The sequence below is a fragment of the Saccostrea echinata genome, unplaced genomic scaffold, assembly GCF_033153115.1.
Source record: "Saccostrea echinata isolate AGI-Se365-2 ecotype Australia unplaced genomic scaffold, CSIRO_AGI_Sech_v1 ptg000054l, whole genome shotgun sequence".
NCBI lineage: Eukaryota > Metazoa > Mollusca > Bivalvia > Ostreida > Ostreidae > Saccostrea > Saccostrea echinata.
In genome coordinates, this window is record NW_026889803.1 from 11,836,294 (window position 1) to 11,860,676 (window position 24,383).

At 31.3% G+C, this 24,383-nt stretch overlaps 2 protein-coding genes across 2 annotated transcripts; both read left to right on the plus strand.

Moving 5' to 3' along the window:
- The first annotated feature begins 5,319 nt into the window (after nucleotides 1-5,319).
- Nucleotides 5,320-6,693, plus strand: LOC133204613 (PE-PGRS family protein PE_PGRS16-like). The gene is made up of 5 exons (XM_061340366.1): nucleotides 5,320-5,382; nucleotides 5,479-5,551; nucleotides 5,711-6,187; nucleotides 6,379-6,393; nucleotides 6,602-6,693. The coding sequence occupies exons 1-5, from the start codon at nucleotides 5,320-5,322 to the stop codon at nucleotides 6,610-6,612; spliced, it is 639 nt and encodes a 212-aa protein (XP_061196350.1). The 3' UTR covers nucleotides 6,613-6,693.
- Nucleotides 6,694-12,424: 5,731 nt separating this feature from the next.
- On the plus strand, nucleotides 12,425-13,940 carry LOC133171655 (uncharacterized). Its single transcript, XM_061306440.1, has 4 exons — nucleotides 12,425-12,454; nucleotides 12,749-12,809; nucleotides 13,297-13,536; nucleotides 13,792-13,940. The coding sequence occupies exons 2-4, from the start codon at nucleotides 12,749-12,751 to the stop codon at nucleotides 13,815-13,817; spliced, it is 327 nt and encodes a 108-aa protein (XP_061162424.1). The 5' UTR covers nucleotides 12,425-12,454; the 3' UTR covers nucleotides 13,818-13,940.
- Nucleotides 13,941-24,383: the final 10,443 nt, after the last annotated feature.

The following is a 24,383-nucleotide window of genomic DNA, read 5'->3' on the forward strand; positions in this document are numbered from 1 at the left end:
AATTTTTTAATTGATTTATTTTTTCTGCTGATAGAATTCTCATTCTGTTTTAACAAGTTCAGGACTTTTTTTATTTAAGTTTTTGCAGGAAATAAATTAATAAGGGCCTCTGTCTTCTCTCCAATTCTACTTATAATTCTGTTGTGTTTGCACGTGATTTCATTACATAAAAATTGTTTTGATTCTTTCAGTTGTTCAAAAACTTCGTGTACACTGTATAATTTATGAATAGTCTTAAAATATGATACATCGAAATATTCCGGCCAAAACCAAAAATATCACCCTCTATAGATAACATATCATATAATTTTTTCGATTAAAAAAGATCGAAGATTGTTGTAACTTTGGAAACAGAAATTCCATCCAATATTCTCTATGCTGCAGTAAGGCTTGGAGGATAAATTTCTTTCTTAAACTTAATTATGATGGAAATAAAAACTAATTTGTATCACTCTTATGACTGTATATGCAATTTGTCTCTCCTGTAATGGTAAAAGTAAGACAGCGTCCACATTTTTTTTAAATTGCATCTTGAACACAGGATGAATATGCATTTTTTGCTTCTGTAGACCACATGTTCGTGTTTCACACAAACCACTCAAATAAACCGCCTGGCTGCGATTTAGAGTATCTCTTCCCCACAGATATGGTAATTCCCAGCCCCCAAAGAAAGGACAGTTATCAATAAGTGTTTTCAAGACCTTGCTTATACTTGCACTCTGTTATGATGAAATATGAAGATAACGAACAGTAATCAAGCTGAAAAATCATTGGAACAATACAACTGGGAGCAGAGCAAATACAGACCTCTAAAAAAGTCAAAGGTTGGGTCAGGTTTCATGGGGGAGTAAGCATCCCCTGTCGACCGGTTTCATCCGCCGTGTGCTCCTTATCATGATCGGGAAAACGGAAAAATGGCCTAACAATTTGTGTGAAAAAGGTCAGTCAACATTTGACTTAACGATATGCTGTATTTGCTAAAAAAAAAAAAAAAAAAAAAAAAAAAAAAAAAAGCCATTGTATCGACCATAGAATTTGCAAAATGTTGACTTTAAAAGAGACTGTTGATATCCTAGTATAATCAACTTATTTGTCGATAGCTTGCCTCGTTTTAGAAAATGTTCATATGTAGAACACTTTCTTGCGTATCAAATCAACTGGGATACATAAACTCCATAGGTAGGTAATAATGGTATATTGCTACATAGATAATAAAAGTTGAAGTCATCATGTTTATCATGAAGTTTTGTTGTTTTTTTTGCCATCAATATCTTTCTCTAATAAAATATCCAAATATGAAACAGATGTGTCGGACTCCTCGGTGTCTTTAATTTTGAGTTCAATGGGATATATCGAATCAACGTGGAAATGAATATGAATACTCATGTCGAATTGAAGGCCACAGCAAGATACTTCTTTTCGTATAGGAATTTTTAATAAATTCTGCTTAACAAGAGTACAAAATAGGGTCTGCTAGTAACGGAGCGCAATTAGTACCCACAGGTATTCCAACAGATTGTTTTAAGACTTGATCTTCAAAAACTACATAACATATTGTCAATCAGAAACCGAGGCACCTTTTTAATATCAACTTCGGAGTACTTGTTTGTAGTATCAGAATGTTGAATTTTTAACAAAATAATTTGGCAGATGACTAATAACAAAGTATGCTTATTTACGATTTCCATTTTTGTTGAAAAAGCAGTTGTCTTTGATGTCAAAAAGCCTGGACTTTAATTTATTGTAGGGAATGGTTATATTAAAAAAAGTTAAAAAGTCGTATGTTTTGATATTATTGATTTTGGTAAAATTTTGTGATTCAATTTTTCCAAAAGTTCCTTGGAGTTTTTTTAGTTTCTACATCCGATTAACACCACTTCTTAAATATGTTGTTGTACAGTACTCCTGAAGTTTCTCCTTCACTACTGTTAATATTTTGTCGAGGAGTAAAGAAAGATGTATGTTAGAACATTTACTAGAACCCGCTATGTATCTTTATTTCTAAAGATTTTTACGTAGTTTAGGAATCCTTTATAAGTAAGGTTATTCAAATTCAATTTGATTGTTGGGAATATTAAAAATATTTAAAACTGACATATCATTTTGAAGTATATCCTCCCTAGAAAGGAAATTATTAGTATACTTTGGATTACCACTTGCAAAATTAAATCCAAGTTCCTCTAAAATACAATTATAATAATAAGCCATGCAAACAAAGACAATGCTATTACCTGCTTTGTCAGCTGAGATCAGTACATATTGATCGTGTGGTGTATCTAATTCCTTTTTCACTTCTGAATTATTGAAGACAGAAGGATAGATGGTTTTCATATCAATCTGATACTTTTAATCCATTCTGACAAAGTATCAAAGTCATCTTTTTCATATTTGGCCTATCGCCTGGAGTAATTTTCGACAGAATTCATAATATTTGAAATTTGACGCCAGTTTAAAGATTGGGGTTCCCAAACTTTTGGTCCTTTTAAAAAGGTGATTTAAGGTCCTCATTATTTACTATTTTCAAGTCACCAGTAATGACGTGTCCAGAAGGACTATAGTTGTAGGGAGAAGAACATGAACACATAGGAGGATTATGTTTCATGTGTTCGATATCTAGGCATTGTAGAAGTTATTCTTATTTATTTATTATTTTTTCAATTTATGTATTTTTATTTATTTATTTTATTTTATTTTTTTTTGGGGGGGGGGTAAATGAAAAATTTAGAAGCAATATTCATTGAATATTTATAGGAAATACAAGGTGTGGACTTCAACTTGAAATATGGTAGAATACAAAACTCTATCCTTTTGTGATTAAGAATATTACTACTATTTACTGCATCAGTTCCTTGTTGGCAAATTTAAGTCCAAGGCACGAAAGGCTTCTCGAGCAGTATTCCCTTCCGTAAAATGTGGCGATTTAAAAAGCTTGTGATTAGCAATATTCGAATATTTTTAATATTCCCAACAACCAACATGAATTTGAATTACCATATCTATATTGGATTCCAAAACTTCATAAAAATCCTTACAAATAAAGATACATAGCGGGCTCCAATAAATGTTCTACCAAGCCTCTTTCTTTACTCCTCACTAAAATATTAACAATAGTGAATTGGTGTAAATCAGATATGGATACTTAAAAATTCCAAGGAACTTTTGGACCAAAATCAACAACATGAAAATTTACGACTTTTCAACTTTATATACAACCATTCCCCACGATAAATTAAAGTCCAGGCTTTTTGATATCACTGACAGCTGCTTTTTCAATAGAAACGGAACTCGAAAATTTACTTACCTTGTCATTGGTCATTTGCAAAATTATTTTGCAAAATTCTGATTGTACACACAAGTACTCTGAAGTTGATGTTAAAAAGATGCTTGAGTTTCTGATTGACAATATCTATATGATTTTTGAAGACCAGGTCTTCCAACAATCTGTTGGAATTCCCATGGATACCAACTGCGCCTCGTTATTAGCAGACCTAATTTTTGTATTCATATGAAGCAGAATTTGTTTAAAATCTTATACGTGAAAAGAAGAAAACACTTGCTGTGGCCTTCAACTCGACATTTAGATATATCGACCACGTATTGTCAATTAACAATGGTTATTTAAATTCTTCTGTCGATAATACATATCCCAATGAGCCTGAAATAAAAGATCCCACAGAGTCTGATACATCTGTTCTATATTTCAATATTTTACTAGAAAAAAAACGTTAATGGTAATCTAACAACCAAGCTTTATGATAAACTTGATGAGTTTAACTTTAATCGTCAACTTCCCTTACTTATGCAGCAATATACCTTCATCACCTGCATACGGGGTTTATATCTCTCAGCTGATTCGATACGAAGAGCATCTCTACGTATGAACAATTTCTAAAGTGAGGTATGTTATTGACAAACAAGTTGATAAAACAAGAATATCAGCAGTCTCGTTTAAAGTCGTCATTTCGTAAGTTCTATGGTAGATAAAATGACCTTGTCAGCAAATACAATTTATCATGAAGTCAAATGTTGACTGACGTTTTTCATACTTATTGTAAGACCATTATGTACACACCGAATTGGCAACGGATATTTCCGTTATTTCCCGATCATGACAAAGAACACACGGCGGGTGTGACCGGTCGGCAGGGGATGCTCACTCCTCCATGGCACCTGATCCCACCGCTGATGTTTCAAAGGTCCGTGTTTGCACTGCTCCAAAATTTGTATTGTTTAAAGGACTTTTGAGCTTGAATACTGTTCGTTATCTCCATACATTTCATTCATAATCACGGATCGATCCCAGCCTGTGTTCTGATGCAGAAGAATCCAAATATGGACTTTAATCAGTGCTAGTGTGGATTTTGGAATGAGGAAAGCTATTAGTATAGCAAGAAGTTGAATAAACAAATCATTGCAATCGGGTGCGCTAACCTAGCAGATTATAATGTCCTTAAAATTATTTTACCACGTAAAAATACTTATAAATATGCGAAATACTGGGGTAAAATACATCACAAACATTAAGCCGATCAATGTAGGCTTTATGAAATAACAAGAACTTGAATGATAGCATAGGCATTTAGTTAATGAAAACTAAACGATGATTTTCTAAGTCATATATAACAGAATGTCGCTTAAAACAATGGATCACTAAAGCAGGTTTGGCTATATAAACCGTTTTAAATGATTTTGCTCATGTCCTTGGCGGTTGTGAATATTATTGATGATAGTGGAATATTTTATGCCATAATTCTCTAAAAGTATCTCGATAATTAGTTAAAATTTTGTTTACTTCAGAAAATAAACTATAAACAAGTTTTCAAAGTTACTAATAAATATAAATGATTTACACCTTTGACATAAGAGAATTTTCTTCAGTCAGATAATCTAGTTTAAATTATGTGCTATTTGTTCAAATGTGTATGAATTTAAAAATTTAATTTGAATCACTGTGTACATCAGATTAAAAATTTGCAAAATAAGCAAGAAACACATCTTTATTGTGAAAAGAGTTGTTCAGAAACTTCAAAGGTTATCCTCCTGAAACTTTTCAGAAATGCAATGACGCATACCTGAAAGTTCATCCGAATTTACATCATAAATAAAACATAGTAACATGTGTTTAGGATGTCTAATTTTAACAGTAAATACGTAAAAAAGGCTTTGTTTGTTCAAATACTGTGTGGGATCTAAAGGAACCACCGTGTACTCCTGTCAGGTTACCATGTCCAACAACAAAGTCATACACAAATTTTGTCCAATCAACACCTTTGCATCAGGAAATTTATTGTATTATTTAGCTATATAAACCCATATGGAATGCCATTCCCTACAGAGTTCCATTTCTCCTATTGGAATATTCAGTCTTCCGCTTCACCAAAGGTAAGTTGATAGAATTGTGCTTTTCTTTTGCAAATTGGGGAGTACCTACCTATGATACCGTTCTTCACTGTTTCTAAGGATTTCTCTCTGTTTCAGATGGCATCTCTCCTGTGCGCTCTTTCTGCTGTGTTGGCCGTATCTATGGTCAGTGCAAGAGGTTATGGTCCAGGTTGGTTTCTTTCGATGAACATTTCAATAAAATTAAGTGTCTTCTACGAAATAATACTTTACAGCATTGAATGGAGATAAGAGACTTTTTTTCTACTTTTCATCATTGTTTGAATTGTCCATTTTTCTCTATCTAACTGGAACATTTGCTTATTTATAGGTGGAATGGGCGGAATGATGTCGGGTGGAATAGGCGGTGGAATGATGTCAATGGGAGGCATAGGATCCATGGGCGGTAGTATGGGAGGCATTGGATCCATGATGCCAATTAGTAAAATGATGGGAAGCATGGGCGGTATTGGATCTATGGGAAGCATGGGTGGAATTGGATCTATGGGCGGAATTGGATCTATGGGTGGCATGGGTGGAATTGGATCAATGGGCAGCATGGGTGGAATCGGATCAATGGGAAGCATGGGTGGAATCGGATCTATGGGCGGAATAAGATACATGAAATCTATGGGCGGCATTGGATCCATGGGCGGTATTGGATCTATGGGTGGCATGGGATCCATGGGCGGTATTGGATTTATGGGCGGCATGGGATCAATGGGCGGCATGGGATCAATGGGCGGCATCGGATCCATGGGTGGCATCGGTTCCATGGGCGGTATCGGATCCATGGGTGGCATGGGAGGTAAGTTATCAGGATAAATAGTATTTGGTATTACTTTCATTCTCATATTCATAATTTGAATTTGTTTACAAGTTGATTTTCTTTAAAGATAAGGAAATCTCAATTAAATAGAAAACAAAATTATTTAAATTTGATTTGATAGTTTTGAAATAAATATGATTATTAATATTCTGTAAAAATTTTCATTACAGGCATGGGAATGAAATGTAAGTGTCATTGTTAATATATCTTTATGCATAATAATTATAATGTAATATAGTATAATATAATAAAATAATAATATAATATAAAATAATATAAAATAATATAATATAATATAATATAATATAATATAATATAATATAATATAATATAATATAATATAATATAATATAATATAATATAATATAATACAATGCTTTTTTCTTTGTTTAGCTGGATATTAATACTCTTCAACTCTCAGGGCCACCATAAACCGTTTTCATGTTTATTTTGCTTATATGTAATAAATATTTGCAGTATCAAAATGGATTTTATTTTATATATGAACAAACTGTGGCTTAAATTATCAGTTGATGGTGGACCATCGGAAAATTGAATACAAAAAAAAATAGGAAAAACCCTTAATATAATTTTACTCAGAACAAGTGCAACAAATTCATTCTGTACTTTTGTTAATTTAATCAAAGAGTCATAATAATTTTGACAAACAGCAAAACTACTCTAACTAATTGTGACAAATGTAAAATTCACGTTCAGCCCATATTTCATTAATAGAAATTAATTTTTTATATTTCACACAGATAGAGTATGTCATGACCTTAAAGGGAACTGATTTTGGCAATGATCATGTTGCAAACTTTGCAGTATTGAACAATCAACATGGATTTAAGAACAAGCAATACTTTGAATTCTAATTCTTACGTGTACCAGTTAAATTTCCAGAAGTATTGAGTTACTTTTAAGAGAGGATAACAGAAGTCGTTTGAAGAGGCCTTCTTCATTTATTCTGATTAATTGTTTTCCAAGTTTTCTCATTATGAGGAAATGTAAAAATGTACAGCTAGGTGGCGAAATTTGGGCGCTGTCTCAGAAAAAGCGATAAAGACCATTTGCGTTGAACACAAATAATATGAATCTGATGCAACCAAATAGTTAGTAACCTTCAATGAACAAAACTAATATCAGAGGAAACTTTTTCACATTATATGTTTTGAGATCCTGCATGCAAAATCACATCTGTCTTGTTAACAATTTTACATGGAGGACCACAATTCATTTTACTTTTGTCCTTTTTAAATAAAGTCTGAAGATTGTTTTATTACTAAATTGAAAAAAAAATCAATGATTTTATTGAACGACATATGGGTTAATCTTCTAAGAAATAATCTATACTGTAACAACATTACACAAAACAACCAATTTAAGAATTATGTATCTATACACATTTTAAAATACGTTCAACCCATTTTATGTACAGTTTAGAATTCTTAATGTTATGTTTAGTTTTGAATCATTCTTAAATAAACAAATTAATTGGTAATTGTAAAAATTGCAATACAACTCATTTACTTTTTGTTGGAATGTCAATCATTTGTAATTGTTACTCATACTATAAAGCAACAGTTCAAAAATAAATTCCATTTGGTGAATAGATAAGCAACAAACTAATAAATTATTTAAATACACTACTTGTGGTAAATTTTTAAAAAGAAAATGAAGAAAAAAAAATTCAATTACTGGCAAAGAAACCGATACAAATTCAAAGGGAAACTACTATGCATTATTTTAAACAGATCAAGAATATATAAACCAAATCACAAATCCCATAGTTCCAAGATTTAGGCAAAAATTCATTTAAAAAAACTTGGCATGCCTAATTTGCGTCACGGTTTTTCATAAATAAATCACATGGATTTAAAAACAAGCAATACTTTGCATGTTAAAAATTCTAAAATATATTTCAAGCACTCTTGTTTACACCATCAGGTTAATACTAGTAATAACAGTTGACAGAATGCAACAAAACCAACTAAACGAGACCTTACTCCTGTTAAAACTATGTCAAATAGACCCCCAAAAAAATTAATAACAAATTTTTAATTTGTATCAAATATCAGGCTTCACTGCTTCTGGATCTGAAAGTTATTTTAATCAGCAAAAGGTCTATTTTCTATGTGAAAAACATCGAACTGAAGCTCAAAAAGCTTATGAGGAATAAGAGAAGAAAATTATTCCATAAATCGACGTCGAGGTACAAAATTAAACATGTCCAACGCCAACTTCAAACTGAAAAGATAGTCAAGACGTACTATTGTATCTGATAATAGTGCATTTGATTAAGTATGTAAATTCAAAAGATGAACTAAACGTATGCTTTCTACGAATGGCTGATCCAAATAAAAAGTCATAACTGCTTTAAAATCTTTAATAATCGAAAACAAAATTTTACATACTAACACCTCTATCTTTTTTTTTTTTACTTTTGCTTTAAAATTTCATTCAGAAATATACAATACTTTTTAAAATATTAATTTAAACACAACGTTAAGTCTCGTCTATCGCCAATGGATAGAAAAGGTACTGACGTTCGTTATATATGACGTTCTTCTTCGGCACTCATTTTTAGTTCATCCATAATATATTAGTCTCTCACATGAACATTTTATTCATGTACACTCCCAACTTGTGCTGGAGCGTCTAGTTCTGACATATTTCATAAAAAATATTTTAACTTTTTACATTGCATTTGCATACTGGTATTTATTACATTTTCAACAATGAAATACTGTGATTTATTCATTGAATAAAATTGATATTCCCTCACAGTGTGAAAGGATACCAAAGTGATATTCTCTCACTGTGTGAAAGGATATCAAAGTAAGTAAAATATAATTTCTGGCCTGAAATAAGATTGAGATAGTAACTAAACCATCTTGACAGAGACTAAAACTGCCAATTTCTTCCCAAATATGTTGCTTAAATTCATGTAACAATGTTTTCATCTCTCAACTGCTAAGCTATGACGTCTCAACTGCTCATCTGTGACGTCACAGCCTATTACATTGTGTTAAGAAAAGACAGGGGCAAAGGGAAAATCAAAGAAAATGTAATAAATAGAAAATTCAATGTTTTGTAGTTGGATATGGAACTTATTTCACTCGTGAGACAGGATTTTTTGATATTTTCACTCGTGCTTCGCACTCGTGAAAATATCAAAAAATCCTGTCCCACTCGTGAAATAAATTCCATATCCAACTACAAAACATTGAATATCCTCTATATGTATCGCTGTGCGTACATGTTTATCTTGAAAGCGTAGCGTCGGATTTCAGAGGCGTCGTGAAAAGGTCACACTTCCTTCTACTTAGCATCTGTTCATTTTTTGACTTCTTTTACATTGGTATTTTGAACAACTTTTGTATCTTTATAATGTTTATTATTTCCTTCATTAGTTGTCAAATGTTTTGGAAATCAACTCTGGCGTTAAGTCAGGTTCTCAAACTTTTAAACATTTCAACAGAAGAAGAAAGTGAGTGGACGATCAGTCAACTTTTAACATCACTTACTCTTGAATCTGACGATGCACATAAGATCTAAGCAAAAGGACTCAATGTAGAAATAACTTTGGTTATAAAGATTTGCAGATGAACTAAAAATGAGTTTCTTTTTTTTTTTTGGATGAGATTGACAAAACCTAAGGTTGAAAGGTTATAAAAAAGGTTTTTTTTATATTATTGAAGGACATTTTTAGACAAAAATCAGAATATACAGGGGTATAAGTATGTAAAACTGTGTTGATAATATTCGATCAATAAAGATCTTATAGCAGTTTAGGCTTTACTTTTTGGTTCAACCCTCGTAATTTTGATGAACATTCAATAAAAGTGAAGAATTCTGAAATTGAACAAGGTCGTTAACTTCATGTGACCTTTGTAACTACATGTTATTGCTTACATGCTCTATGACTGGTGTTTTATAATGAAGTCCTAGTCATTTACAAGTATTCGTAAAGGGGTACCAAATAGGACCATAAGACTCCTTTTGTCTTCATACCATTATGTTGCAGTTGGAATGGTCTTTTGCTACCATCTGGCTTGTCCAGAATTTGTCGCTAAAAATTGTTAGACTACACGATTATTGTGCAGTCCTAAATACAAAGTCTAATTTTTTAATCATTTTTGTAGTCAAGGGTTCACAAACATGTCCTTACACCTAAATGTAAAAAAGATAAAAATGGTGTTTCGGATGAATGTTCTATCATTTCTACATCTACGGTGACCAATCAACTCTTAGTTTTAAGACTATTTTCACTTTTTGGTTTCAACAGTGAACGTACTTGGGACTTACCATTGATGAAGCTTAAATGTTTGGCTGATTAAAATATGTTCTTGCACTGAATACTCTTTCTTGTCTACATTTGATCTAGATTCTTTTTTTTCATATCAGGTTTGATAAAGTCTGCATCATATTTTACACTGTCAGAGGGGTAAGTTGAAAGCTCAGCACATTCCTGAGCTACGGTAACAGATCACAGAAAAAAAGGAGCGGATCGAAATCTTTGTTTCGCGAAGATGTGTCATCAAGGATTGTCTGTAACAAATTATACATGCCCGTTTGTAGTATTACACATTTATTTGCATTTATTGTTTCACTTTTGTACATTTTGTGGAAATGTTCTCATTTATTTCTAGATATATGATTCACAAGGAAGTCCTTAAAAGAAATCCTCGTTAGTCCTATCCCTGTCCATTTTTTTTTCTTTTTGATTTTCCACTTTTAATAATTTGGTAGTGTATACATAAAAGACTTGTCGTATTAGATATGTTATGTCATGCTGAAGGATATTTGCCATATCAAAATATTGCTTTTCTTACAATTTGCTTAATGATAGAATGTCAGAAAAGAGGGTTTGCTTTTGATGATTTTGACTTGATATTTTTAAAACAACCGCAGCGAAATCGAAGATAAAAATATTAAATTAACAATCATTGAAAGCAAAGACTACAGTCCAAATGGTCACAGAAGCTCTAGTATTTATCTCTTCTACTCAATTTATCATAAATGCGTACCTTTATAAAATACATAACATTTGTTTTTCACATAAACCGTATCAGAATTATTCATCATTAATTAAAATTTAAAAGTATTTTATTAAGGAATATTTCGAAGCCTTTGTAGTTTCTTCTCATTTCCAAAGTATTCTTTATCGATATGTACCATCAATTACACTTTTTAAATACTCTGTATTTTGCAATTCAATCAGTCTTAATGTATAGAAAATACCAACATGATAAAAATTGATAAAAAGTAAACTACACTCTTATCCTTTTTTACATAGCGATGTATTTATGCATTAGAAGACATACGCAGAGCACACAGTATGACTGGCCAAACAAAATTTTGCGACCAAACTCTACTATTATGTTGTCAATTTTGAATTTACTAGATAGAGGTACTAGTAAATACAAAATTTTATCATGTTGCAAATTTTGCATTTACAGTGAACCGCCATCTAGTAATTCTAAATTGACAACATGATACCACTATTCAAAACGATCGCAGTTCCAATATAACGTCTTTTTATACTTTGTCACAAATGCATACACAAAAGTTGTAAGATTATCCTGCCTGTTTCCTTTACAATTTACAATTGAACGATCGATGCCTAATCTTTTTCTAGGTAGTCAATGGTAAAGTCTAATTTTTAATTGCATTTCTCTTTCACATAAACTGTAACAAACTTGTCAAGAATCAATTTTTGTAATTTATTAATTTATGAATATTTGAGGCCTTTTTAGTATCTTCTCATTTTCACAGTTTTCTTTATCGATATTACCATCAAGTATACTTTTAAATGATATACTCGTATGTACTTTATGACAGTTACAATCAAGTCGGTCTTAATGTTGACAATGTCTTGATAAAAAATAAACCAAACACTTAAACTTCATGTACACAGTCCTCAGTATGACTGGCCAAACGAAACATTTCACCAGAATAGTAGACTTTATCATTACTAAATACTGACTTCCAAACTTTTTCAAAAGCAGCAGTATTAGCTGACTTCCTGCCAATTATTCATCGTGTACAAACTTGGTTTTACACAGTGAGGGATGTCGGAGAACACAAATCTGCAAAGTGATCACGTTATTTCAGTCATTAAACATGTCACCTTCCTATGTGTCGAAACAACCACATTCGCAGAAAGTGCTATTATATAAGTAACCCAGGAAAAGAACCTTTCACGAGAAGTTTGTCTCCCGTCAAAATAGTTTGCAGCTGAAGGTGAGGTTATTCAAAAGATAAGATTATGCAGTTTGATTTTATTCTAAATCTAAAGTGATTTTCAACGTCTCCTTTGAAACCGCTCTTACTGGTCTATTTCTGAAATGTTTTAAGCTTATGGTGTATTAGATATTTATGATGTGCGATTCAAATATTAATAACATTTGATCTGTTCAAGTTTTTAAATTCTAATAATTCGTAGAAATGTTGAACCTAAAGGAAATATACCCTGATTTCTTCTATTCTTCTCGTGATAATTTTCATCTTTTTTCTATCGATTCATTTTTATTTCAGATGGCAACGTACATGTCTTTCATTGTTTTGTTGTCTGTGTCAGCCTTAACTTTTGTCCATGGTAAGTACTTTATATTTTAAGTTAAAGGCATTCAATTTACATTTTTTTTTATAAATAAAGATTATGCAGGGAGTATTTAATGATTGAAAACAATGTATTTTGATCTAAGAATACTATATGAAATGAACACGAAATATTGATTGATAATTTTTGCTACACATAACTTTGAATTTCCAAGATTAGTACTGAATTAATATGTATTTATTGAACATAAAGGTGATTTCTACACAAACAATTGATAATCACTTTATCTTAAATATTTTCATTAAACAGGTATCAACCTAAGTCAGAATAGTAAAAAAAAAATGAAATGAATAATTTTTAGACACTGTCTTTTAAGGAACTCTTCATCCCTTGATTGACATATTGGGGATTTTTTTTTTTAATTTAACAAAAAACCTCAGTATTTTATTTAGACAAGAAATTAATCCAAACCAATAATAATATGTACGAGACTGTAAAAACAACCCATAAATTTTCCATTAAGGTTTTCCATATAGCCGCACGGGCATGTTGGTGCTTCCTATAGGTAATAACGCTGAGGAGCCGGTTCAACCTATGATGATTATCCCATTCAAAATTGGCCAACAACCAATGATGCCAACGATGCCCATGATGCCTAAGCCCATGATGATGAACATGATGCCAATGATGAATAATAATGCCAACTCGAATTCCATGATGCCCCAACAACGAATGGAGAGACCGGAAATCAAAACAGATGCAGGTTAGTGGTATTCAGAAAAAAAGCTTTATTGCTTATATTCCTTTGAAAGTATTTGTTTCTTGCAAGAAGGAATATTTTGCTACATAGCCCATTAATATTAAAATGCAAGTTATGATGATCGAAATCAGCGAATTATAAAACTGATTTTTATATTGATTTATTCAAAATCTTTGAATACTTTCAGATACAATATTTTACAAAATACGATGATTTATATTTATAACAATTGATATTTTTTTTTTTACTTGTTTTTAGCAGGTAGAAAAACCCTGGAATTTTGAATATTAAAAGACTTTTACCTGAGCTGTTCTTTTTCACCGGAAGTGACATTAAAATATTAACTGTCCTTCACTAGTGTCTGTGATACTTTATGTAAATTTAGAATAAACATTTTTAATTTCGAAGATTCCTTAATCTTTTGCATCATGCCATTTAGGTTCTATTGCTTATAATGGATGAAACACGGAGATAACGAACAGTAATCAAGCTCAAAAGTCCATTGAAACAATAAAAACCGGGAGCAGAGCAAACACGGACTTCTAAAAACATCAGAGGTGGGATCGGGTCCCATGGAGGAGTATTTTACTGTGAATAGTCTGATCCAACAGTAATAGCTCTGGATTCCAACAACTTATTTCCAATCGTTCTGCGAGCAACATGATTAAAACAAATGGTGCTTCCTGAATATTGGAATTTGGCTAAAATTCTTTTAAAAAATGTTCATAAACAACACAATGAAGCGTGGTATATAAAATAAACTTATGAAAGCAGGCGTATTTTTCCAAGGAAAAAAAAAAACAAAAGAGGGAAAAAGAGTCTCAAGCGACGTTTTGTTAAAAAAAATTGTAACAGACATATTTTTTCTACAGATATGATTTGATGACAATATTGTATAGTTATTCGTTTTAATTTGTTATTGAAAGTTTTTTTAATTGATTAAAACATAGAGTTAAATAAAACAAAAATATTTGATAACGATTTTACTGGCTTACCTTATAAGATTATTTTTTATTTATTATTAACGATGTTTTATCGTTCATTAATGGGAATAAATTTGCTTTGGGTAAACTTAATTTATGTACAATTTGCGATCTGTTTCAAGATTGCAATCTAAGACGTATATATTTCATGCTTGATCGAAGTGCAAATGACATCAGTGTCTTAATATTTCATGGATCTTTTGTTCTTGTTATTTTGTGCAGAACACGGATTTTAACGACCGGAAATGAAATGTTCTACGATTAATGGCGTCGTGGAACATTCTAAGTTTGATGATGAATTGTATCTTTAAACACACAAGGAGATAAAACTGGCGCATTTCCTACATCAGGTGTGAACATCTTCTGACAAGAACAGTACAAAAGGCGTAACATATCTGTAGATGTTATCTCTTCGTTATCATTAGCAAAAAGCCACACTAATTACATAACACGAATTTCCAAGCTATAATTTTATTCGTAAATCATGAAACAAGACTTTACAACATGGATCATTTGTATTAAGAAAAAACATTTTAATCATGCATAAAGATTTATGTCAAAATGGAAAGAAATTACAATGTATAGTGTTATACCCTAACTAATGTGCAACAATTCGAGGGTGATCACTTAATATGGCAACGATTTTGAAGTGTAATGTTTTTGATTTGTTTGTATCAATAAATATGCTTTCCTAACAAATCGTTTAACATTAAGTCTCTAACAGTGATCAGGTTTGGATTGCCTTGTCGTTGTTTTATGATAGGGCTCAGTGGACTCAGGTTCCAGTGACGATGTTTCTGTGTCCATGTCGACATTTTCGTACTTGGATTCTTCACTGAAGAGCCAGAGAGTGTGTACGAAATTCCTGTGTGAGCTGAAAATGACATGACTTTGCATTTGATGAAAGTGTTTAAAGTTAATGTTCAATTTTTTTCTCTCCAAAATGAATATATAGAAATTGACATAAAAACTATAGTTATATAGACAACATTATTCAAATGATAAAAGATTACGACGCACAGGTTATGTATTAGTAATGAACAGATAAGATGGTAACAAAAGCATTTATTACATTTAAAAAAATGATTTATAAAAATATTTATCTAACACTTACCTGAACCTTTCGATACAATATTGAACAGAAAAAGAACCCAGAAGACAGTCACATTCGATTTCATCATTAAATCTAAAACTGAAATATTTAAATTTCTATTAATCATTTTACAGCTAAATAATCAATTATAGGTTACTAGTAACATTTATGCTCATAAAATATCATAAATCAAATTATATCTTTTCACATCTTATCGATGTCATTTCCAAGCTAATATCCTGCGTGTTAGATGTAGAATCATAAATTCTACCGAAAAAGAAAGTTTCTTTTCAGAAAGAAAAAAACTCCAGGTCATCTTGACTTTGATTCCTATCGTCCCATGTTTGCAGGGAGAATGGGTAAGGTAGCATAAGAATCTCTCTCTCCAATCTTAAATCTTAGACCTAATTTTTATTTCTGTTATTTTATCTATCCCTGGTAATTTTTAAAACCTAAAGTCTTTGTATATCTAAAATTTCGCTAAATATTGTCCCTTCTGGTACATGTATATTTTATTTTGTCGAGGAAAAAGGAAGTAAAATATGTCACAAATACAATACATGTATTTGGTGCTGCCAGAATGTATTTCATTCTAATCAAAGAATTTAATCTTTTTATTCACAACATATGAAAGAGAAGTTATATATTATAAATTGAATGTTAAATGAATATATAACATTTTAATGTGTAAATGTGTCGGTTATTTTTAAATCAAAAGACACATTACCAAAGACAGGTATCGTTAAATAATCAAGAGCTCTCATCTAAAAATCTTTTACTATTGACGGGTAATATATTTTTTTTTTAAAAAGATATACTTACAACAGAATTGTCTTCATGTGATAAAAAGTTTAATAACTTCACATTTATATAAAAAGTCTTAACAGAATCGAAAATTATACAAAACTGTAAACATGATTGATAATATTTTCAAAAGAAAAATCTTTCAAATGCTTCTTCCCTGATTAAGTTATCGTTCATTAAACTTTATGATAGAGAATTTGTCATCAGTATGAAAAAGTTTATTTGTAGGGACATGAAGAATTGTTAACAGTTCATTGAATTTTTATGATGAAAGAAATGTATGAGGATTAAGGGGGTTAGCATTCTTTAGATGTCGGTCAAAACAAACATTTTTGGTTAATGTTGACAAACTGCCCTGCCATTGTTAAGACGGTCTGAATTTTTATTGTAAGTGGAATGACTTATAGTCATTTTTCTTTGTTGTTTATCTGTGAAATTTTATATATATGCTCATCACCAATCATGCATTGTCGATCATAAAATCGTTGACAATTTCACAATTTGTCAAGTCTACTCAAATGTACAGGGCAAAGATTTTTTTTCATTGTTGTATGTCTGTCTGTGTCAAAATTTTATTCGTGCCATAACTCTGCTAATCAAACTTTAGTATGCTGGTGCTCAGGATTTAAAGTTCGTCCAGATCTTGTCTCAACATTGATGTCAAAGGGCAAAATACATTGTAAATTGACTTGATTGTTTTTAACTGTATCGACGATTACCTAATTTAAGTTGTTTCACAAGGGTCATATATCTGTTAAATGGTGGTTGGTTCACTTTCTTTGCATGAATATGTTAGTTATGCATGTGTTGTTGGGGGAGGGGGGATTTTCGTTAGTTTGTTTGCTGTTTTTGTATTCATTTTCTTCTTCTTCGTCTTTTTTTTTGTATGTTGTTTTTTAACTTCGTGATTTGGAAATATGCAAATCAAAAAAGAACAAAAAACAAAAAACAAAAAAAAAAACAACAAAAAACAAAAAAACTAAACAAAACTAAACCAAAAAAAACCCCAAACAAATCGACAGACAAACAAAAACAGAAACAAAAAAAATGCATAAAAAACAAAACAAAAACCAGACATGCCTTATCTTACGAAAAACATACATGTATTATCTCACCACTAAGCATACAATGAATTGGTGATATGAAGTTCTTCCACACGAAATATTTATTAATGATTAGAACATGCCAACTGTGATGAAATACTTGAAAGTTTCAATTTTTTTTTTTTTTTTTTTTTTTTTTTTTTAATTTTTTTTATTTATTTATTTTTTTTTTTTGCATAATTTCAGCATTGCATATTTCATCATAAAATATGGAGATAACGAACAGTATTCAATCGCGAAAGTCCAATGAAACGATACAAATTTGGAGCAGAGCAAACACGGACCTCAAAATTTAGAGGTGGCATCAGCTGCCATGGAGGAGTGAGCATCCCCTGCCGACCGGTCACACTCGCCGTGTCCTCCTTGTCATGATCGGGAAACAAAAACCGGAAAAATCCGTAGACAGTTCATTGTATAAATAATGGCCTATTGTATTATTGTATCGACGAAACACTTGCGAAAAGATGACTTCAAAGGAGACTGTTGATATCCTTGTTTAGTCAACTTGTTTGTCAATAGCTTGCCTCGTTTTAGAAATTGTTCATACGTAGAGCATGCTCTTGCGTATCGAATCAACTGAGAGACATAAACCCCATATGCAATGATAAGGGTATATTGCTACATAGGTAGGGGCAGTTGACGATTGAAAAATTGAAGTCGCCACGTTTATCATAAAGCTTGGTTGTTAGATTACCATTAACGTCTTTTTCTAGTAAAATATCTAAATATGAAAAAGATGTGTCAGAATCTGTGGTATCTTTTATTTCAAGCTCACTGGGATATATCGAGTCGACATATGAATGAAAGTAACTATTGTTAATAGATAATACGAAGTCGATATATTTAAATGTCGAGTTGAAGGCCACAACAAGTGTTTTCTTCTTCTCATGTAGAAGTTTTTGAATAAATTCTTCTTCATATGAATACAAAAATAGGCCTGCTAATAAGGGGGCGCAATATTGGTACCCATGGGAATTCCAACAGATTGTTGGAAGACCTGATCTCCAAAAACTACGTAGATATTGTCAATCAGAAACTCAAGCATCTTTTTAATATCAACTTCAGAGTACTTGTGTGTACAATCAGAGTGCTTTTTAACAAAATAATTTTGTAAATGACCGATGAAAAGGTGAGTATATTTACGAGTTCCATTTTTATTGAAAAAGCAGCTGTATATGATGTCAAAAAGCCTTGACTTCAATTTATCGTGGGGGAATGGTTGTATAAAGTGTTGAGCCCTCTCGTGGCCGTTGGTCACCTGAAAAAAAAAAACTTCAGTTTTTTTTGTTTTTTTTTTTTTTGTTTGTTTGTTTGTTTTGTTTGTTTGTTTCTTCTTCAGGCGTGCTACTCTCATTGCAAAGCAGCAATCAATTTGGGGTTTTATTAATTGAAAGAAACTGTAACAGAGAGTAAGCCGTTGACACCTCAATGCACGTGTTACAGGTTGCTTGTCACCGAAAGGCTTAATGTCAAGAGATAAGAAAAACAATTGTAAATCTCTGTAGTCAGCCCTTGAAAATGAATGAAGTTTGTCAGGGGTCCCACGGCGTCAAGTGGACTCAGGACCCCTGACGTAGTGAGGATGCAATTTGTATTTTTTGTGAATACCATTTGTTTTAGATGACAAAATTACTGTAAAGTACTTTTTTCCAAGGGGTGGTAATTCCGCGAAATCACAATTGGATTTTTTTAAAATTACAATTGTTTGACAATTGTATGACTTGTATGTACTTTAAGTATGGCTGTGACAAATTTCCGCGGAAAATTTGTGAGCGCGTACATAACGTAAATTAATCCCACGCGGTAATTGTATGTCTACAGTAATTTGTAATCTATAATTATATCCATCGTGACGATAAACTAAACAAATCCCACAACTATAATTAAAGAATATGAATCAATTTTGTTTTAAAGCTAATTTTTCCGAACTCAGTATTCAAAACTAAAACATAGAGTAAGTTGATTAATTAAGTTTGATTGAAGTGTACATTTTATAAATTTAAAAGCCCTAGCTAGAGTGACGAATGGCTGTAGTAGCTATCGATGTTAACTCTTTAAGACATTCTACAATTTCATCTGTAAACGCGTACATTTCTTGAAACTTGTACACGTCTACATTTCTTGAAACTTTTTTTTTTTGAAAAATGCCCTTCTGCGAAAAAAATATAAAGCTGCAAATTCAGTTTTGTGGTCATAAAGCAGAGAGGCTCTTTTTCGTGTCATTAATTACAGTGACACCTACATTGTCTCATCTGAAGGACCACATTCCGTAATGGATTAACTCCTTAATAAAGAAGATTCAAGAAATGTACATATACAAGAAATAAAATTGTAGGCGATATCATTTTATACTGCAGGCCGAATGACATCAGCCATCACACTATTTTCATTATTTCTTGTTTTTATAATTATCATATGGAAATCTTGTATTTGAAAAGCAATGATTTACTAATTTTGTCAAGTTTGATTAAAATTAATTTAATATTTTTAAAGAGACAATAAAAAATCTAAGATGTTGTGCTATTACATGTAAATTCGAAAAGAAAGGCTTATTGGAATTTTTTAGGGGGAGGGAGAATTTTTTTTTTTTTTAATGTTTGCTTTTATCTCTCTCTCTCTCTCATATATATATATATATATATATATATATATATATATATATATATATATATATGACTGCCGTCATGAGAAAAGGGCCCTTAAGGTCAAAATTTCACAAATTGACTTTTTGTTAAATTTTGATAGCCTGACTCTTTCTGAATGCAAATATACATCAACTTTTAAAATATCTGACTTTATCAGTATTTCATGAACATTTTAGTAAGGCCGCTTCAAAACAACGTTGACGTTACTTACTGAAAACTTAATGACGTCGCATGCGTCAAATTCAGTTTCCAAACATTCTTTTAAAAACTACACTTTTTAAATAACCTTTATCGTTTTGATTCATATAAACTTTAGAATTTTTTTTCTTCCAAGCAACTAGTATGTAATTATTCAGGAGGGAAGTCGCATACTATTTTCATACTATATTAGAGCAAGTCAAGTATTTTCGTAAAGGGTGGGGTTGGGGTCTAGACAGGATATAGGAACAGTTTTTATTCAGTCGAAAAATTAATACTTGTTGAATTCCACATCATAAAGTATTCCTTTTAAAATTCCTACTCTAGCTCAATTTATAAACGATATCAAGCACTTGTAATATTAAAATATGAAAAAAATCTATATAGATGTCTCAGAAGGGCACCTCGTGCAATTAAAGCGGGACATCCCCTCGCAAAAGAACACATCGATACCGATGTAAAAAAAAATATTTTCGGATATAAGCACGCATTCACTCACCCACATACACGCACCTTACTCTATCCCCTATAACTTTTTTACGAAGGGATAATAACACCTTATGTATTTTCTGTATCATCAACAAATTCTAACGGGAAATAAATTCGGATACGCCATGATGTGTAAACTGTTTTTTTTTTTTCTCTTTTTTTAAGTTTCATTAAAAAATCATAATAATCACTACTTCCAAGGGGATTTTTTATTTAGCTTTTCTTAATTCTTTAATAAAAATGATTAAATAATTAAGTTTCCACTGTTTATACAATTCAATTTCTTCGCCTGTCTTAGTTATGGAGTAGAAACATAACAAAGAGGCACATAACGATGTCAAAGGATTGTATTATGAACGTTTAATCCGTACATGAAAATTTAATTTTTTTGTCAACTACAAACCTTTTGCAGTAAATCACACTTAATCAAAAACGGTTAAAAATGTTTCTGTCCATTTTTTTTCTTATTTTGAGGCACCTGTGCCCTCGACGCTACTGCTGTATCACTTGAACACAAGTATCGTTCATCATTTCTTAAAAGGGCCGCTAATCTAAAAAAAAAAAAAAAAAAAAAAAAAAAAAAAAAAAAAAAAAACTGATATACCTACAAATTAAATGGACTTTTCTGAGCGAAATGAAATACAGCTGCATTACAATTTTACTGAAATCTATTTGAAATTGAAACCGAACATCATGCGAGACTTAACAGGTCCGTAGAATGCGGGGGGGGGGGGCAATTTTTCCTCTTATACGTGCTGGTCCCCCCGCCCCCTATTTTTGTTGTTGTAAGGTGGAGCACTGGTAAATTCCAGGATTTGTACAGGTAAGTTTTTCCCTTTTTTCTGCTTGTCAGATTATTTTTGGAAGTTGCCCCCCCCCCTCAACTCTTTAGTCAGTATAGGTTTGTTTGTTTGTTTTTTGTTTTGTTTTGTTTTGTTTTTTAGATCTTTGGAGGAAGTTGCCCCCCCCCCCAACTTTAAAAACTTACTACAGACCTGCTTGAACATAATTAAGATCATCTATTCATCTTCCTCTGTGGCATCAGCTAACCTGACACCTAATTTTTTTCATTTTTGATGCGATGAAATGTACATAAAATTATATTCTTAAACAATAATTAAATATTACTTCCAACACACAAGTTTATATTTTTTTGTATATGAGGCGATTCGGTTAAGCAATATCCCATTGAATGTTTGTAACTCTACCACTCTAACTTGAACTTCATGGGCGATCGACTTAGTATCTGCTTTTGTCTTGAAAGCTAAAGATAAAATAGACAAACCATTTTTTCCCAGTTATTGTTTCAAAAATAACAATTTGTCAGAATTTCGAAATTAAAGAGCATAACTCTTATTTTTGCCTGTTACTACACGACTGAAATAGAAACACATTTTTTTTCTTTAAAATCAGAAAGATGTGTGTGCTTCTTTAATATTTTTCCTTCAGTATCCCTACATCAACGGAACTTTCAAAAATTGTCGAGATATCCGGGGTATCGAGATATCAGACCTGAGACTCGACGTTCAAGATTTCAACACGAAACGTGACTAATTTATTACATACAGATGTACATGAATACAACAGTCCACAGGCACTTGACGTTTTAAACTTTCTTTTGATAAATAAAAAAAATTCTCCATACTATTATAGTATGGAGAATTTTTTATTTATGAAAAGAAAGGTTAAAAACGTCAAGTGCCTGTGCAACAGTCAGCCAAAAAAATGCCTTTTAAAACATATTTAAACACATTTATGGTTATCAGAGTTTTGCCTGAACCTCCGTTTTTCCGCTCGAAACATCACCAGTGTTATTTTTTTTTCATATTTATCAAAATAAAGATTTTTTCACTGTCTTTGTTGTCTTACGACTAGTGTGGTTGATGTTTTTGAAAGTTTTCTTAACATTTGAATTTGACACCCATAACCACTTGTTGCTAGTTCTTATTCCCTATTAGTGTTTTATTCTCAAAAGATGCCGCCATATCAAAATTTATCAAGTTTGTAATTTCTTTACAACTTAATCTATTGTTTAATCTGCTGTTTCTTCTTTTTCATAAATATTTTTAATCCTATTATCACCGTCGATGTAATTGTTATTTTCTTCAACATTGATCATAATGCTTTTGGAAAAAGTCCACATTAGCTGTATGTATATCCTAAATGTATTGCAATTCAATTTCAGGTCAGCTTTAATCGGAACAATCTAAGAAAATTGATATAATAGTCATTTTTATCAGACACTACTTTTTTATGTATTTATTTGATCATTTCAAAATGTTTTCTAAATCATAATTTATTTTTTGCAAAATTTCCGTGGCATCCCCCTCTTCCGTTTTTCCCCTTAGCATATTCTCTTGCTGTTAACTTAGCAAAGAAATATCTATATCGGGGTCGTTTGCCCCCCTTACCCTCTCTCTCTCATTCGTTGCTGTAGTAGGAGGTTCGAATCTCCCATAATACCAGATACCAGTACTATATCCCCCCTCCCCCCCCCCCAAAAAAAAAAAAAAACCCAGATAGGTTCTCCTTTTTAGATTGAACTTTTACCGATTGCTGTTTTATTAGGATATTTCTTTTTTTGCTTTACAATGATCTGCGCCCCACCCCCTCCCCTCTCTCTCAAACACATTTGGATATCGACACTTCACTCTGAGCTGGTGAGCTGGTCTACATGTAACTGCGCATACCGATATTATTAATTATGGATCAATTAAAATAGCTAAGTACATTTTACATTAGATGTTTTTTTAGAATTAAGACGTGTATACATTTATGTGCATTGCTCTCCCTCTCTCTGAAAATATATATATATATATATATATATATATATATATATATATATATATATATATATATATATATATATATATATATATATATATATATATATATATATATATATATATATATATATATATATATATATATATATACGTGTATGCAGAATATCATTTAATATTAAGACTTAGTCTACTTAATATGAGTCAAATTTAAACTTTGCAAATTCCTCAGAAAACTTAAGCCATGCATCATATATACAAATCGCTATAAATCGTCGTAATTAACAATGAGTTCAATGTCGCACTTTACGTAATTATGTGATATCAATTAAATACCTAAACAGAATAATTAATAAATGCATGTACTAGTGTGTAATTATATTATTTATTAAAAAAGTCCGCATCAAATTTCAGATGATTTAATGTTTTTCTTGTAACATCTGGAAACCCAATTTTATTTTTAGTTCACAAAACGCAGTCGACAAAAATTACTTCCGTGTTTACAATACCTCGACTTTGACGTTGTTTTCTGGGCATTGTGACGTCAAAAGATAAGGGCCCTTTTCTCATGACGGCAGTCATATATATATATATATATATATATATATATATATATATAAGATGGGGCTAAATGTTAAGTTTATTCAAATTTCATAAAGAATGATAATGTTATTCACAAAATGTTGAAATCGAAAATAAGGTGTAAAGGAAAGAGATTACAATATATATATATATATATATATATATATATA